The sequence below is a fragment of the Oncorhynchus mykiss genome, chromosome 21, assembly GCF_057628025.1.
Source record: "Oncorhynchus mykiss isolate SJ-2025 chromosome 21, ASM5762802v1, whole genome shotgun sequence".
NCBI lineage: Eukaryota > Metazoa > Chordata > Actinopteri > Salmoniformes > Salmonidae > Oncorhynchus > Oncorhynchus mykiss.
This window is the reverse complement of record NC_143042.1, coordinates 38,447,584-38,465,759: the sequence shown is the minus strand read 5'-3', so window position 1 is coordinate 38,465,759 and position 18,176 is coordinate 38,447,584. Positions and strand designations below refer to the sequence as shown.

The following is an 18,176-nucleotide window of genomic DNA, read 5'->3' as shown; positions in this document are numbered from 1 at the left end:
GAGCGTTGGACTACTAACCAAAAGGTTGCAAGATCAAATCCTGAGCTGACAAGGTAAAAATCAGTCGTTCTGCTCCTGAACAAGGCAGTTGACCCTCTGTTCCTAGGCAGTCATTGAACATAAGAATTTGTTCTTAACTGACTTGCCTAGTTAAATAAAGGTAAAAAAAGATATGAGTAGTGTAAGCAGTGCATGAAAGAAGCATTCAAATGACACCTAGTGGAGATTCACTGTTACTAACTGCAAAAATGACTGGATGATTGTCAGTTTTACACTTAATGTTTCATGAAAAAAACTTCTGTACTTTCCTTATTTTATTACACATGTACAATAAATACTGTATATACATTCAAATACTGAAGCTAAAAACATACATTTGTATGATGTAAAAAAAACTAACATTTACTGACTTGACAGAATTTGTATGTCAAATGTTTGGCATTGTTAGGTAAAATGCATAATTGCATATATAGTTGGTAAACTTAAATCTGACCAGCAAATTACAAAAAAATATGACTTAATTCCCATAGTCAACTAATATTCAGTGATTACACTTTTAAAAAATCTACAAGGTTTTATGTAAGCTTTAAATCCACATCCTTTTCAGAGCATGTATTCCCATGTGGAACAGGAGTATTGTAGCTCGCATGAGTTAGGCTGCATTTACAAAAGGTAGCCCAACGCTGATATTCTTTCCCCACTAAGATCAGTTCTTAAAAGAGCTCATGTGAAAAGATCTGATTTGATTGGTCAAAAGACCCATTAGTGGAAAAAATATCAGAATTGGGCTGCCTGTGTAAATGCAGCCTTAGTGTGGTCTGTCCCATTTCCTATGGGAGTTATTTTTTTCAGGCAGTGAGGGATTGGAAATGATGGCATGAAACATCACATCTTGATACTAACAAATACACTTCTCTGACTGACATGCATAACAAAATGACAAAGCTGAGAAAGAGCTTCCAAAAGCTCTGAAATCAGCTCAGTTCATAGACACTTCTCATTATTTCCCACATCTGGATAACAGCCACCGCAGAGGGTTAGGATATCCGGCAGGATTAACCAGGTGAGATACGAGTGAGGTATGACTAGCCTCCATTACTATATTACAGACACCATGACAATGGAGGTAGCTAGCCATATCCGAGCTAGGACTGATGGTGATGCGTTTCGGGTCACTGTGGGTCTGGGTAGAACACTTTGATATGAATAGCCGAATTATTCCGAGTGCGTGTCATGGGTTCCCCCGCCTCGTCCGGGTCCTCAGGCTCCAGATCGTCCACCAGCTCCACTGTAGACGTGTTGGCCGCCAGCTGTAGTGCGCCCTGGCTGCTGGCCTGGAGCTGCAGGGCGATGTTGATGGCCCTATTGATGGCCAGGCCCAGACCATGGACGCAGATCTCCCTGTGGCCTCCTCCCTCCAGCAGCTTCTGGCAGCGGGCCAGCTGGGCCCGGAAGTCTGTCTTCATGTTGACGTACACGTCATTGCGGCGCTTGGGCAGCTTCCTGGGGAGACGCTTGCGGAGGGTGTACTCCACAGGGTCCATCTCCACCGCTGTGCCACTGCCGTCGGCCGGGGGCATGATGATGCCTGGGGTTGTCTGGGGGACGGAGGCAGAGATAGGGCTGTGTGGTTCTGTCATCACGATTGAGTCAGTCAGAAACAGGGAAGTAATGGAATGGAGCACTGCAGTAATAGGTGGCAAAAACAACAGGAAAGGAAATGTCAATGACAAGAACGGAAGATCAACACAATCATCTTTCAGGCAGCAAATATACTGCTTAGCCAATTTACTGAAGGTTCTGAAATACTCAAAATACCAGAGAGGTCGACTGGTAGCTAGCTAACGTTATCTAGATTGGAACGTAATGTAATTTAACCGTTACACTCTGTGCTAAAATGTGTCACTCCAAACAAAGGTAGTTAACGTTAAGACAAAATAAGAACGTGAAAGCAATCAGACTGTACCTTCAATCACGGTTTGCAACCAAATTATTCAAATTTTGACTCTATCGTGCTGGGGAACTCAGAACCTGAGAGGTTTGTGAACTTCTGGAAACACAGAGGTGCCCCGGAAGTAATCAATACGAAAACGTTCTCCTCCATCAGTTAATATTATGAAAATACATATCAAATACAGTGCTGCGCCACCCTCTGATTACTGGTTAAATAAAAACGTATATTTGCAGTCGTACCAAGCTACATTTGAAATATAATGGTTAAATTGAATATCCGCGATAATAGTATATGGGGCGTATTCATTACGGAAACAGTGTACTGTTTAGAAACAAAACGGAAACAGCGCAAACGGAACGAACTGAATTTGACCAATATAAACTGTCGTTTACGTTTTCCGTTTGGAGTAAACGGGTTGCAACATAATCTGCATAACGATTACACCCCTGTTGTTACAACGCCCACCCCCTGTAAACAACCCAAGTGAAGTGCAGTGTTGACGTGTGTGGCTCGATTACGGATATACCACGACAACCGCTTGCGAGCACGCTAAAATGCATTAGATTCAGCCTAATTGCAAATCATTATATTATTATAAGTTATACATGCTGTGCAAGCGTGGGATGGTTGGTCTGAAAATAGCATAACATTAGCAAACAACGCGTAACACAAGTCAATGTTACGTCACGTGGTGTGAGTAGGGCGGCCATCTTTCTCTGAAAACACAAACAACAAGAGTAAGGAGCAGACTTCTCGACTGGACATCAACACGCAGCGACCGTAGGAGAGGGGGTAAACAAATCAAACATTGAACACGACTTCATGAGAGTATCAGTACCATTCTGTTGGAGGAGGATGTTTACAGAAAGAGAAAGGAAACCAATGCATATGAATTAAAACCGAAGATTGTACACAACAAAACGTATTTAAAAAGAAATAAACTACATTAATTCAAAGGTAAGCTATGGTTCTTTGAGCATTTTTGGGAATGGTTGACACGGTCATCTATAACGTTACATAGTTAGCAAATCACTTTAATCTGAGAGGGCCCATACAAACGCGAGTCAGGTGCCTAAATTCTCTCTAATGAAATGATTGGTGTTTCAGAAGATGGGGCTCTGAGCGAGCCGTAGAACGACGGCATTATTGGTTACCATTTCTGTTTTATTGGTTTGTTTTGCTCGGGTTGTGGAAGGCCATAGTAAGCAGCGGGGTAGAGTTGTAGGGGCGGCGGATTGACAAGGGAAGGGAGTGCGTTGATTCACACACGCGGACACTCCGCCCCCTTCGCCATATCTTGTGTCATTTGAACCTTGCATGGAAATCGAATGTCTTACACGGCCAGATACTGATTGTTAATGTTATGTCATTGAAATATTATTAGCTGGGTAAACAATTGTTCATTGATAAGCAACAATCTGAATACAATTATTTAACATTTTATCTCAAGCGATTGTCCCGTGCCTTTTCTGATAGAGGTGTTTGATGCTCGAGTCTTGTCGGCGTTGCTTACTAACGTTACATGGCCCAATGGTGGCTGCTACTAAATTCCAAACGAGCAAGATTCTTTAGTAAATCAATGAATTGCCACAATGGTTTAAGGAAAACCTATATTTATCAGTTATCTGGCATGAAAGACCGCAACAAGTACATAGTATGTATGACTTTATTTTGCTGAAAATAACACCTGAATCATACTATACATTACTAGCTAGCTGTATTTCCTAAACCGACCCATGGTACACCGGTTGGACATGGTGTTTACTGTCATTGTTGCTTGCTAATATTACAGATACACAAGACGAGGCGTGATTTAACGTGACCACGCCCCGAGTAGGGTACAGCCGTAGGGTACTTCCTTACTCCCATGTAATTAGCCTAACTTTTGGTGGCATCCTAAGCAAACTACTGACATTTTTTTTGTTGTCGTTTCAATAAAGGTTTTCAGCAGGCTCACAAGTCGTTATTAACATACTTGGCTGTCACAACAACAAATTATTTGGATGATATTTATTTTGCCAAACTAATTTGTTACCGGGCCTGCTGACACTGACTGTAAAGCTGTCCCATCATACTTACATCACTGTTTGTTTACCCCTAACTTTTTGCGGGTTAGCTGGCTGGCTAGTGAGAAGTTAATCTTGATCTAATTTGTTAGTATTAGATATGTTGCGTAACTACTTCCAGTCTTTGCCTGCCCTTGATTGGTCTAGGTATTTTTTTTAAAGTTGAGTGGACCACCGAGTGCTGAAGCACATAGTGCATAAAATCACCTGTCCTCTGTTGCAACACTCACTATCAAGTTCCAAACTGCCTCTGGAAGCAACGTCAGCACAAGAACGGTTCGTTGTGAGCTTCATGAAATAGGTTTCCATGGCCGAGCAGTCACACACAAGCAAGCCTAAGATCATCATGCGCAATGCCAAGTGTCAGCTGGAGGGGTGTAGCCGAGTGGTTAGAGTGTTGGGCCAATAACCAAAAGGTTGCTGGATCAAATCCCGAGCTGACAAGGTAAACATCTGGCGTTCTGCCCCTGAACAAGGAAGGTAACCCACGGTTCCCTGGTAGGCCGTCATTGTAAATAAGAATTTGTTCTTACCTGACTTGCCTAGTTAAATAAAGGATCAATTTAACAACAAAAAACAAAGCCTGTGGACCTTGGAGCAGTGGAAACATGTTCTCTGGAGTGATGAATCACGCTTCGCCATCTGGCAGTCCAAAGAACGAATCTGTCCAGGAGAACGTTACCTTGCAGAGTGCATCGTGCCAACTGTGAAGTTTTGGTAGAGGAGGAGTATGGTCTGGGGCTGTTTTTCATGGTTTTGCCCCATAAGTTTCAGTGAAGGGAAATTTTAACCCTACAGCGTACAATGACATTCTAGACGATTCTGTGCATTCCAACTTTGTGGCAACAGTTTGGTGTGAAGGCCCTTTCCTGTTTCAGCATGACAATTGCCCCCATGCACAAAGCGAGGTCCATACAGAAATGTTTTGTCAAGATTGGTGTGGAAAAACTTGACTGGCCTGCACAGAGCCCTGACCTGAACCCCATCAAACACCTTTGGGATGAATTGGAACGCTGACTACAAGCCAGGCCTAATTGCCCAACATCTGTGCCCCAGCTCACTAATGCTCTTGTGGCTGAATGGAAGCAAGTCCCTGCAGCAATGTTCCAACATCTAGTGGAAAGCCTTCCCAGAAGAGTGGAGGCTGTTATAGTAGCAAGGGTGGGGCCAGAATATACAGTGTTTGGAAAGTATTCAGACCCCTTCCCTTTTTTCACATTTTGTTTCGTTACAGCCTTAATCTAAAATTGATGAGGAAAATTGTTTATTTAATCAATCGACACACAATACCCCATAATGACAATGCAAAAACAGGTTTTTAGAAATGTATATTAAAAAAACCTACCTTATTTACATAAGTATTCAGACCCTTTGCTATGAGACTTGAAATTGAGCTAACGTGCATCCTGTTTCCATTGATCATCCTTGAGATATTTCTACAACTTGGGAGTCCACCTATGGTCAATTCAAGTGATTGGGGTTGAAAGAATTGTCCGTAGAGCTCCGAGACAGGATTGTGTCGGGGCACAGATGTGGGGAAGTGTACCAATTTATGTTTGCAACATTGAAAGTCCCCAAGGACACCGTAGCCTCCATCATTCTTAAATGGAAGAAGTTTGGAGCCACCAAGACTCTTCCTAGAGCTGGTCGCCCGGCCAAACTGAGAAATCCGGGGAGTAGGGTCTTGGTCAGGGAGGTGACCAAGAACCAGATGATCACTCTGACAGAGCTCCAGAGTTCCTCTGTGGAGATAGGAGAATCTTCCAGAAGGACAACCATCTCTGCAGCACTCCTCCAATCAGGCCTTTATGGTAGAGTGGCCGGAAGGAAGCCACTCCTCAGTAAAAGGCACATGACAGCCCACTTGGAGTTTGCCAAAAGGCACCTAAAGACTCTTAGACAATGAGAAACAAGCTTCTCTGGTCTGATGAAATGAAGATTGAACTCTATGGCCTGAATACCAAGCATCGCGTATGGAGGCAACCTGGCACCATTCCTACGGTGAAGCATGGTGGTGGCAGCATCATGATGTGCGGTGTTTTTCAGCATCAGGGACTGGGAGGCCATCTTTGAGAGAAAGATGAACAGCGAAAAGTACAGAGATCTGCTCAGGACCTCAGACTGGGACGAAGGTTCACCTTACAACACGACAACGACCCTAAGCACACAGTAAGAGAACGCAGGAGTGGCTTCGGGACAGATCTCAATGTCCTTGAGTGGCCCAGCCAGATCCTGGACTTCATCCCGTGTGTACTTTTTCCCCCCAATTTCATGATATCTAATTGGTAGTTAGTCTTGTCCCATCACTGCAACTCCCCTACGGACTCAGGAGAGGCGAAGGTCGAGAGCCATGCATCCTCTGAAACACAACCCTGCCAAGCTGCACTGCGTCTTGACACACTGCTTGCTTAACCCGGAGGCCAGCCGCATGAATGAGTCAGAGGAAACAATGTAGAACTGCATGCGCCTGGCCCGCCACAGGTGTCACTAGAGCGCGATGGGATAAGGACATCCTCCCCCAACCCGGACGATGCTGGACCAATTGTTCACCGCCTCATGGGTCTTCCGGTCGCGGATGGCTGCGACACACCCTGACAGAGCTTTAGAGAATCTGCAGAGAAGAATGTGATAAACTCCCCAAATACTGGTGTGTCAAGCTTGTAGCATCATACCCAAGAAGACTTGAGGCTGTAATCGCTGCCAAAAGTGCTTCAACAAAGTACTGAGTAAAGGGTCTGAATATTTATGTAAATGTGATATTTAAAAATGTATAAAAAACTGTTTTTGCTTTGTCATTATGGGGTATTGTGTGTAGATGAGGGGAGGGACATTTTTAATCCATTTTAGAATAAGGCTGTAATGTAACAAAATTCTGAATGTTAGGGAGTCTTAATACTTTCCGAATGAACTGTATGTGGAAGTAGAGAACACACACGTAATGTGTTGTGAAAGATGTTAAATGTAATGTAATATTTTAAATTGTATATAACTGCATTACTCTTCCTAGGGTCCAGCAACATTATCTGTTGCATTGGAAGAAACTGATGAGAATCCTTGATAAATACAAACAATCAAAAATATTAAAATGAATATCTCAAAAGTACCCTTGTTGATTTAGTTAATTTTAACACATGGTTTGGCACAATATACTCTTCAAGTTCATTACATTTCCAGAGTGGGCTCTCTGCTAATTTTGAAGTTATGAGCAACACCAACACAGTGCGTGGGAACATGGATTCAAAGGGAACTCTGCTGATGATTTGCTTCATGTGCTATCCTGATTGGTTAATGACATATAATGGCAATATCTATGTATAAAATGGGTCATCTTCCCAAGTACTAGAGATCTTACTCTGGAAAGCTGACTTGTTTGAAGATGTATATTGTTCCAAACAAAAAATTAAAAGGTTACTTTTGAGATTTTCATATTTTTAATGTTGAATAAATTAATGTGAACATTTTTTAATTTCAGAATCTAGACATACTCTATATTTTAGAGCACACTGAAAATATTATAAAAAAATATTCAACTTTATCTAGGATTTTTTTGTGTTTTGTTGTTTGCTTCATTCTGCTTATTGTTAATATGCTGTTTTGTGTAGGTAGGGGCCTTTTTCTGTGTCAACACCCTTTTTATAGATGAATTATGTATGGATGTAAGATTCACTGATATGAATCAGTTCCCGCTCAAGTGTTGTGTTTTGTTTTATTCCGGAAAAAAAACCTCATCTGTTGTGACTGATGCTTCCTCTCCTTCAGTTCAGTAGCCTATCCTATATAACTTTTATGCATGTGACTCTCAGAATAACAGCTGTGCACGCGGTGAGGGAGATGGGCCTACCTATCGTTGGCACGAGCAAATCTATCTCTGTTCTAATAGGCTATTTGGACATCTGCATGGCACCTTCAGCATTCAGATGCTGATTACAAACGGTTTTAACCATCTGTTTTTCAGACGGCGGTAAAATCCAAAGCTGCATTATATTAATTGGCTAAATGCCATGATAATTTCTAAAGATAAATATTGTCATAGTACTAGCTCACAACAATTTTATCTGTGAAAATGACCAGTTAATCAGTGGTTGATGGTGATTTCAGATAAAAAAAAAAAAGTGGGAATTGCCCCCACCCCTAATCTGATAGTGGGGTGGTAGCTGCTCTGTCTGCACTATGGCAAAGGTACCTACATACATGGACACTAACAAATAGCCAGTCAGTTTAGAGAAGTTATCGCAGACAGATCCAGCTCCGAGAGGCCCAGCCCCTGAGCTCTCGTCAGCAGCAGACACTATTTTAACATGGAAAATGTTAGTGCATCGAGCCGAATTGCATTCATTTGTGCCTCCTAATCAAACCGACTCTTACTGAATAGTTTCGAACTAAAACATATCGGTCCTGTATCTTATCGGCGCCACTGTTTCTAAATGCATATCGAATCGTTCATGAAAGGAGACATGCACATCCCTGGAATGATTTAATTAGCTGCTAGTCCACCTATTCTTAGCTGTGCATCTCAAGAAGAGGAGAAGCCATAGAATTACAATCACCTGACAAGATTTCTATAGTGTGAGGGGCTTTTCAAACTCTATGGGAGCAGCAATGCAGGCTCATAGGTGTCTGTCTGTTGGGTGTCTGTTTTTACTGCAAAGCCTGGGGGTGGCATTCTGTTGCTTGGATATTGTTGTTGCCATGACGTTTGCAGGTGCCATCTCCAACCAGGTGCATTTTTTTTGCAAAAGGGTGTCATCACTATTGTATTAGTCACTGGGGGCGCACATTCTGTAAACATGGAAAGTTGTTGACTAAGTTAATTATTATTGATGGCAAAGCTCTTGCGATGTTGATTATTAATTTGCATCAAATGGACATGAATAAACCCAAACGTTCTCAGTGGAAGGCTACTGTAGCCATCTTATTCTACGGAAAAATACATGTGAAAAAATGTTAAATGCTTAAACAAGTTGACTCTATCAACACTCTTTCTAAGCAGTCCAAACTGCATTAAAAATGTGTCGTTCCAACACAAAAATTCAAGTACATAGATTTCCTGTCTGCCAAGCTGTGACTGGGTGTGTTTGTTTCTCTCTGTTTCTCTCTACTTGCTATCGCTCACTCTCTTTCTCTTTTCTTGTTGTTTACAGCAGTTTGAAGGGAGGTGGACAGGAATCAAAGGTGTCGTCACCTAGAGGGTCAGTCAAGCCACGTTTCAGTCGGAGAGGAAACGACAGGAGAGAAAAGTGGGAGAGAAGGAGGGAGAGAGTCGCGTCTGCTCCTAGCAGCTGTTCCAGCAGCCTGTTCTGTTTTCCCCTGCGTTTTGATTTAAATCGAGATTAATCTTCTTTTTTTTTCATGTCAAATGTGATATTACTGCTGTTGTCGTAATCATTATTGTTACTATCGAGTATTTTATTTAGTTTGTTTCGTCAACTCGTTTTTGGATTATTCCAGTTTCTTGTTTTTCTTTTTACGACTTTTTTCCCCCAGTTGTGAGCAGAGGCTTCTTCCAAACTGTCCTCATATCCATACCAGTACTCTATCCCCTATACACACCTGAAACAGGCAGCTATTCTCTATCTCTGTGTGTGTTGGGGAGCTCTGTTACCACAGCTGTGTAAGCACCACTCAGCCTTCTCACTCAGCCTTCTAAGCCAGTCCTAGCCTGGTCCAGCGAAGTCCAGCCTGGTCCACTCTTCTGGACAGGGTAAGAGCTGTGTGTGTTTGTGCGCGAGCATGGCATTTGTTAGTTGGTGTGTGTCAGGGTTTCCGTCAGGAAAATGTGGCACTGGACATTTGACCTGCAGCATTTTTAATTTACCAGACATTTGAGAACTTTACAGGACCCATATGCATTGGGTGCGTAACCTGATTAGGCCGTCCACCCACGGTGCTCACAATGACAGATTAGGCTAATTCTACAGAACATGTAAGTTGAGGATGCAATGATGTAGGGCTGTCCCTGACTACAAGTAATCTTGGTCAACTGAAAGTCCTCTGTTCGAAAGTGTATTTTTCCATATAGACACACCCTATGTGTGTTTTCAATCAAATCCGCTATATGTGTTGAGCTTGTCTGACGCTTGAAGCTCCCTGTTTGATGAAATGACACACAAATGACTTAAGAGGGAGATCAAGATAATAAGAAAAACAACGTAACCTGTCCCGTCCATCCTCTTCCCTCTCCTACTGGCTTTCCCAGATTCTGCCGCTACCTGAAGTTCCCGATAACAGGCTAAACGAGGAGTCTGTAAACTTTCTCACGTGGAATGCCAATTTATCTTCCCATATATACGGTTCTGCGTGCCAGTTATTATGGTTTTCATTTTAGCGGAACAGTTTCATTTCGTGTTATAGTAACATCTTTGTATCTCGATCATTGTCATGTAAAAATATCCATTTGAAATTTAGAAAGAGGGGAGATCTAGTATGCAACAACTAGCATGGGTTGCTTGTTTGTTTAGCAACAAAACCAACGCGTGCACAACTAGGGGGCAAAACAGACGGGATAAATACGTTTGCACAATGAGTACTTGTCTCTCAAATACGTTGTTACAGTCGTTGGTTAGCTAGTGAATTTTAGCCATATTAGCATTGACATGAAATCAGTCAAAACACCTCGAAACAAGACATGGTATCGAGAACAAGATGAAAGGAGCTAAAACAAGCCACTTACGATTTCCCACATGGCGGTTTCTTGACATTCTTGCTAGCAATCTGGCCATCCAGAGTCACAACAGCATGCTGACTTCTGCCTCATGGAAGCGCGCCCATCGTTTTAGTGATCTTGTCAGCTAACCCATCTATCTATATGACTAGGATTGTGCATTTGGCTACTGGACAATGAAAGAAAGTTTATATTTAAAATAGTTTCCTCCACAGATATGGTCTGATGTTGGCTAGGCTACTTTGAAGCAAGGTAAGACATGCTTCATAATATGTAGTAATACGTTCCGGTTTCAAACTATTTTAAGTATACCTTTTCAAAATGCATACTGCCTCCAGCTCATTGCAAAGAGATGTGTGACGTGCTGACGAAGCCGGCTTTCCGTTGCCTATGCATTTGCTGTTTGAGATGCTGTAGCAGCAGCTCTCGCGCTGCCTGACAGATTTTCAGTTCAAGCGCTCTGTATGCTGTACGCGTGCGATGAATAAATCAAATGCATAACGAATATACTGTACACGCGGCAATTTAATTCCACTAAATTATGCAAATGACCTTATAGATTGATAAGCATGACCAGTCAAATGTATTTCCATCAATTAATAGGTTAAAAGGCTTTATTTCACAATGTGATTTTTTTTTTAAATGTAGTTTCTCTTCCGGACAATTGGCCAGCGGCAATTTCATTTATCGGCTTTTGACATTTCTTTTTATCGGCCAAAAGCCGGCAATTACCGGCTAACGGAAACCACGGTGTGTGTGTCACTCACAGATGAATCCTTTTCTTGCTCCTGTTTCCAGATACTCAGCTCTGTAAAGACGTGAGGAATATGACTGCTGAGACACTTAACTTCGGCCCAGAATGGTAACTCGTCTTTTTGTTCTTGAACACTTCTGTCCATCTACCTCTCTTCCTCTCTTGCTGCTCTGTTCTTACCACTTTCTACTCCGTACTGAACAGGCTTTAAAAAATCCATTCCTTCCCTTACCCTCTTGCTCCTCTTCTCCTATTCTGTCCATTTCCTCCTCCTCTCCTGGCTGCTGAGCCCTCAGTAAATGTTTGTGTGGAGATTCATTTGAGGGGAGGCGTAGGCCTTGGTTTGGTAGCAGGCCAGTGGTTGGACACCTTTTTAATAGACTGTGACTTCTGGATGGCTGCTGTGCCGTGTGCATTTTAGGGCTCCACCAACCAACATGGACCGTATCCACAAAGAGTCTCAAAGTAGACGTGCTGATCTTGGATCAGTTTTGTATTTTTGATCGTAACGAATAACATTGGACTATATGGAATGGATAGATCCTAGCATTCCTACTCTGAGACACTTTGTGGATACGGGCCCAGATCACTCCTCAGACCTCGCTTTCCGTGTGGCAACACACACACGTCCATACCCTCTTCCTTCCCTTTTTCTTCAAAAGTACCTTCTGTCGTAGTGGCTTTAGCCCTATCTGCACGGGACTACTATTACTATAGAACGTTGCTTATGTAATTATTACTCCAGCGTGTCCGTTTTTTCCAGTGGACGATTCGGACTGGATTAGTTTGACCAAACTGCCCCGTTAATGATTTATTTTCGATATTTAAAAATGGGACCGGTATGACCGCTCTTCTAGGCGTGAAGGTATTTGAAGTGTCTAGGGATAGCCTAATGTTGACCTAATGGCCTTCAGTTCAGAGAAAGTCTAAATAATAATGCGTGAACCATGACCTGTAACCTATGCAGACATTTAATTAACTGACATTTGGCAATTTATCAGTTCATCGGCACAATATCGTCCACTTAATCTTTTAAGAGAGAAGCACGGCACTAGGAAAGTTGATATGTAACAAAACAGATCTTTCATCTCTAGTCTATGTGCATAGCGCTTTGTTTTAAGCGTCAATTTGGTCCCATGTTCTTACCCCAACTGGGTGCAGCACCTGTTAAACTCTGTAATATCCCTCAAAACACAGCGATGACGATTCGCACGGGATAAGTATTATAAGAGGACCTGGGAGTTTGCTGAAAACACTAGGTTTTTAGGGCTGGGATAACAACCTTCCTGCCAAGTAAAAATGACTGCCATGGAAGATTCGGACAAGACAAAAATGATGGATGTGGTGATTTATGCTCGTGCACATGATTACATTACCTGAGCTCCCCCAGTAAAACTTATCCCGTCCGAATAGGGCTTTTGTCAAATGTCTGTACAATAGTGCTATTGCTTGCGTCACGACATGTCTTGGTATTTAGCCCATTTCATCGTGTGTGTGTGTGTGTTGACTTTGTTCTCTTCCCTCCTGTGCCCCTTATCCTCCTCCTTCCTCCCCCAGGCTCCGTGCACTATCCAGTGGGGGGAGTGTGACGTCCCCCCCTCCTTCCCCCGCGATGCCAAAGTACAAGCTGGCCGAGTATCGCTACGGCAGAGAGGAGATGTTAGCACTTTATATCAAAGAGAACAAGGTGAGGAGGAGGATGCCACACGGTGCTCAGTCTTATGAAATGGGTGGTTGCAAATGACCAAGATGAAGTCTCATCACTACTACACCACTACTACTAATACTACACCACTACTAATACTACACCGCTACTACTACTACACCACTACTACTACTGATGCTAATATTACACCACTATTACTACTACTACACCACTACTACTACTACTACACCGCTACTACTACACCACTTCTACTACTACACCACTACTACTACTGATGCTAATATTACACCAATATTACTACTACTACACCACTACTACTACTAATACTACACCGCTGCTACTACTACACCACTACTACTACTGATGCTAATATTACACCACTATTACTACTACTACACCACTACTACTACTAATACTACACCGCTACTACTACACCACTACTACACCACTGCTACTACTACACCACTACTAATACTACACCGATACTACTACACCACTACTACTACTACAACACTACTACTACTGATGCTAATATTACACCACTATTACTACTACTACTACCACTACACCACTACTACTACTGATGCTACTACTACACCACTACTACTACTGATGCTACTACTACACCACTACTACTACGATGCTAATATTACACCCCTACTACTACTACCACTACACCACCACTACTACTACTGATGCTACTACTACACCACTACTACTACTACGACTACACCACTACTACTACTGATGCTAATATTACACCGTTATTACTACTACTACTACTACTACTACACCACTACTACTACTACTGATGCTACTACTACACCACTACTACTACCACTGATGCTACTACTACACCACTACTACTACCACTGATGCTACTACTACACCACTACTACTACCACTGATGCTACTACTACACCACTACTACTACCACTGATGCTACTACTACACCACTACTACTAGCACTGATGCTACTACTACACCACTACTACTAGCACTGATGCTACTATTACACTACTACTACCACTGATGCTACTATTACACCACTACTACCACTGATGCTACTACTACTACACCACTACTACTACTGATGCTACTACTACACCACTACCACACACACACTTCCACTTCAACTAATACACTACTGCTGCTATTGCTACTACTACTATTATACCACTACTACTACTATTACACCACTACTACTACTACTACTATTACACTGCTACTACTATTACACCGCTACTGCTATTACACTACTGCTATTACACCGCTGCTACTATTACTACTACTATTACACCGCTGCTACTACTACTACTACTACTACTACTATTACACCGCTACTACTACTACTACTACAATTACACTGCTACTACTACTACTACTACTATTACACCGCTACTACTACTACTACTACTACTATTACACCGCTACTACTACTACTACTACTATTACACCGCTACTACTACTATTACACCGCTACTACTACTATTACACCGCTACTACTACTACTACTACTACTACTACTATTACGCCGCTACTACTACTATTACACCGCTACTACTACTACTACTACTACTATTACACCGCTACTACTACTATTACACCGCTACTACTACTACTACTACTACTACTATTACACCGCTACTACTACTGATGTTACTACTACACCACTACTACTAGTACACCACTACTACTACTGATGCTAATATTACACCGCTATTACTACTACACCACTACTACTACTGATGCTACTACTACTACACCACTACTACTACTACTGATGCTACTACTACACCACTACTACTACCACGGATGCTACTATTACACCACTACTACTACCACTGATGCTACTATTACACCACTACTACTACCACTGATGCTACTATTACACCACTACTACTACCACTGATGCTACTATTACACCACTACTACCACTGATGCTACTATTACACCACTACTACCACTGATGCTAATATTACACCGCTACTACTACTACTACTACTATTACACCGCTACTACTACTGATGTTACTACTACACCACTACTACTACTACTACTGATGCTACTACTACACCATTACTATGACTACACCACTACTACTACTGATGCCAATATTGCACCGCTATTACTACTACTGATGCTACTACTACACCACTACTACTAGTACACCACTACTACTACTGATGCTACTACTACACCACTACTACTAGTACACCACTACTACTACTGATGCTAATATTACACCGCTATTACTACTACACCACTACTACTACTATTACACCGCTACTACTACTGATGTTACTACTACACCACTACTACTAGTACACCACTACTACTACTGATGCTAATATTACACCGCTATTACTACTACACCACTACTACTACTGATGCTGCTACTACTACTACACCACTACTACTACTACTGATGCTACTACTACACCACTACTACTACCACGGATGCTACTATTACACCACTACTACTACCACTGATGCTACTATTACACCACTACTACTACCACTGATGCTACTATTACACCACTACTACTACCACTGATGCTACTATTACACCACTACTACCACTGATGCTACTATCACACCACTACTACCACTGATGCTAATATTACACCACTACAACTACTACTGATGCTACTACTACTACTACTACACTACTACTGATGCTACTACTACACCACTACCACACACACACACACACACACACACTTCTACTTCAACTAATACACTACTGCTGCTATTGCTGCTACTACTACTACTGCTATTACACCGCTACTGCTACTATTACACCGCTACTGCTACTATTACACCGCTACTATTACTACTATTACACCGCTACTGCTACTACTATTACACCGCTACTACTACTACTATTACACCACTACTATTACACCGCTACTATTACTACTATTACACCGCTACTATTACTACTATTACACCACTACTATTACACCGCTACTATTACTACTATTACACCGCTACTATTACTACTATTACACCACTACTATTACACCGCTACTATTACTACTATTACACCGCTACTATTACTACTATTACACCGCTACTATTACTACTACTATTACACCGCTACTATTACTACTATTACACTGCTACTATTACTACTATTATACCGCTACTGCTACTATTACACCGCTACTACTACTACTACTACTACTACTACAGTACTACTGCTACTATTACACCACTACTACTACTACTACTACTACTACTACTACTATTACACTGCTACTGCTACTATTACACCGCTACTACTACTATTACAACGCTACTACTACTACTATTACAACGCTACTACTACTACTACTGCTACTATTACACCGCTACTACTACTATTACAACGCTACTACTACTACTATTACAACGCTACTACTACTACTACTACTGCTACTATTACACCGCTACTACTACTATTACACCGCTACTGCTACTACTACTACTACACCGCTACTACTACTATTACACCGCTACTACTACTACTATTACAACGCTACTACTACTACTATTACACCGCTACTACTACTATTACAACGCTACTACTACTACTATTACACCGCTACTACTACTATTACAACGCTACTACTACTACTATTACAACGCTACTACTACTACTACTACTGCTACTATTACACCGCTACTACTACTATTACACCGCTACTGCTACTACTACTACTACACCGCTACTACTACTATTACAACGCTACTACTACTACTATTACAACGCTACTACTACTACTACTACTGCTACTATTACACCGCTACTACTACTATTACACCGCTACTACTACTATTACACCGCTACTGCTACTACTACACCGCTACTGCTACTACTACACCGCTACTACTACTATTACACCGCTACTACTACTACTATTACACCGCTACTACTACTACTATTACAACGCTACTACTACTACTATTACAACGCTACTACTACTACTATTACACCGCTACTACTATTACACCGCTACTACTACTACTATTACATCGCTACTACTACTACTATTACACCGCTACTACTATTACACCGCTACTACTACTACTATTACATCGCTACTGCTACTACTACTACTACACCGCTACTACTACTACTACTATTACATCGCTACTGCTACTACTACTACTATTACATCGCTACTACTACCACTACTATTACACCGCTGCTACTACTACTACTATTACACCACTACTACTATTACACCGCTACTACTATTACTACTATTACACCGCTACTACTATTACTACTGTTACACCGCTACTACTACTACTACTATTACACCGCTACCACTACTACACCACTTCTGCTTCTACTACCACATAGTCCAGGAGTAGGCTAAATCTGGGTCAGTGCAACCTGCCCTAATTGTGAAACGTGGCCTGTTGTGACTTGCCAGTGTGAGAGTCTATGCTACAATTGTATAGTTGAGTGTTGGATCATTCCAATCCCATAGGAAGTCATGTTTGTTTACATTGTGTTCTGTTCTTTGTTGTGTCCAGGCCCCAGAGGACATGCAGGATAAGGAGTTTGCTGCTATTCTGCAAGATGAGCCCATGCAGCCGCTGGCACTGGAGCCTCTCACTGAGGAGGAGCAGGTCAGTCACACACTTACACACTCACACTCACACACACACACACATACTTGTTCCCACCCAACTGGTATTCTGTACATTCCTCCGTTCTCTTCTACCAGAGGAACTTCTCCATGTCTGTGAACAGCGTTGCTGTGATGAGGCTCATGGGTAAAGGAGGTGGAGTCGCCCCTGCGGGCATGGCCCGAGGCAGAGGCACCACACGAGGAGGAGGCCGAGGTGAGAAGAAACGCATATGTGTTGTTGCCCTCAAGACACTGATCTAAGATAACCATTTGTGGGGGGGGGGAACAAATAGTAACTTTAGGATTTAGGGAGGGTCAGCTGATCCCAGATCTGTGCCTCTGGGTGAATTCTAAAACAATGAAAGGTGCACTGAGCTCAAGCCATAACAACACAAAAGGTAAACAGTTTATTTAAGCCAGACTTGCTTTTATGTGTTTAGCTTTTGT

At 42.1% G+C, this 18,176-nt stretch overlaps 2 protein-coding genes across 19 annotated transcripts in view; one reads left to right on the top strand and one right to left on the bottom strand.

The window, feature by feature from the left end:
- Positions 1-301: 301 nt before the first annotated feature.
- On the bottom strand, positions 302-2,247 carry pop7 (POP7 homolog, ribonuclease P/MRP subunit). Of its 2 annotated transcripts, XM_036957935.2 has the most exons (2): positions 1,967-2,247; positions 302-1,598 (listed from the first exon to the last, which is right to left on the bottom strand). In XM_036957935.2, the coding sequence occupies exon 2, from the start codon at positions 1,578-1,580 to the stop codon at positions 1,173-1,175; it is 408 nt and encodes a 135-aa protein (XP_036813830.1). In that variant the 5' UTR covers positions 1,581-1,598; positions 1,967-2,247; the 3' UTR covers positions 302-1,172. The 2 variants fall into 2 exon arrangements, with proteins under 2 accessions (XP_036813830.1, XP_090070738.1); XM_090214612.1 differs by lacking the exon at positions 1,967-2,247 and having other exon boundaries at positions 302-1,640.
- A 335-nt stretch (positions 2,248-2,582) lies between these two features.
- Positions 2,583-18,176, top strand: part of LOC110500515 (GRB10-interacting GYF protein 1) — a 46,761-nt gene continuing 31,167 nt past the window's right edge. For 11 of the 17 annotated variants that reach the window (XM_090214608.1, XM_090214601.1, XM_090214606.1 and 8 more), the window contains exons 1-6: positions 2,583-2,911; positions 9,162-9,721; positions 11,480-11,543; positions 12,993-13,122; positions 17,632-17,727; positions 17,826-17,943. In XM_090214608.1, coding sequence (XP_090070734.1) covers positions 11,509-11,543; positions 12,993-13,122; positions 17,632-17,727; positions 17,826-17,943 — 379 coding nt within the window. In that variant the 5' untranslated portion in view covers positions 2,583-2,911; positions 9,162-9,721; positions 11,480-11,508. Of the gene's footprint in view, positions 2,912-9,161; positions 9,722-10,896; positions 10,934-11,479; positions 11,544-12,992; positions 13,123-17,631; positions 17,728-17,825; positions 17,944-18,176 lie in introns of all 17 variants that reach the window. The other 6 variants (XM_090214602.1, XM_090214607.1, XM_090214600.1 and 3 more) reach the window with 1 other exon arrangement.

Coding starts and splice junctions, on each gene's coding strand:
- pop7 (XM_090214612.1), bottom strand. CDS start 1,640: ATGACAGAACCACACAGCCCTATCTCTGCCTCCGTCCCCCAGACAACC.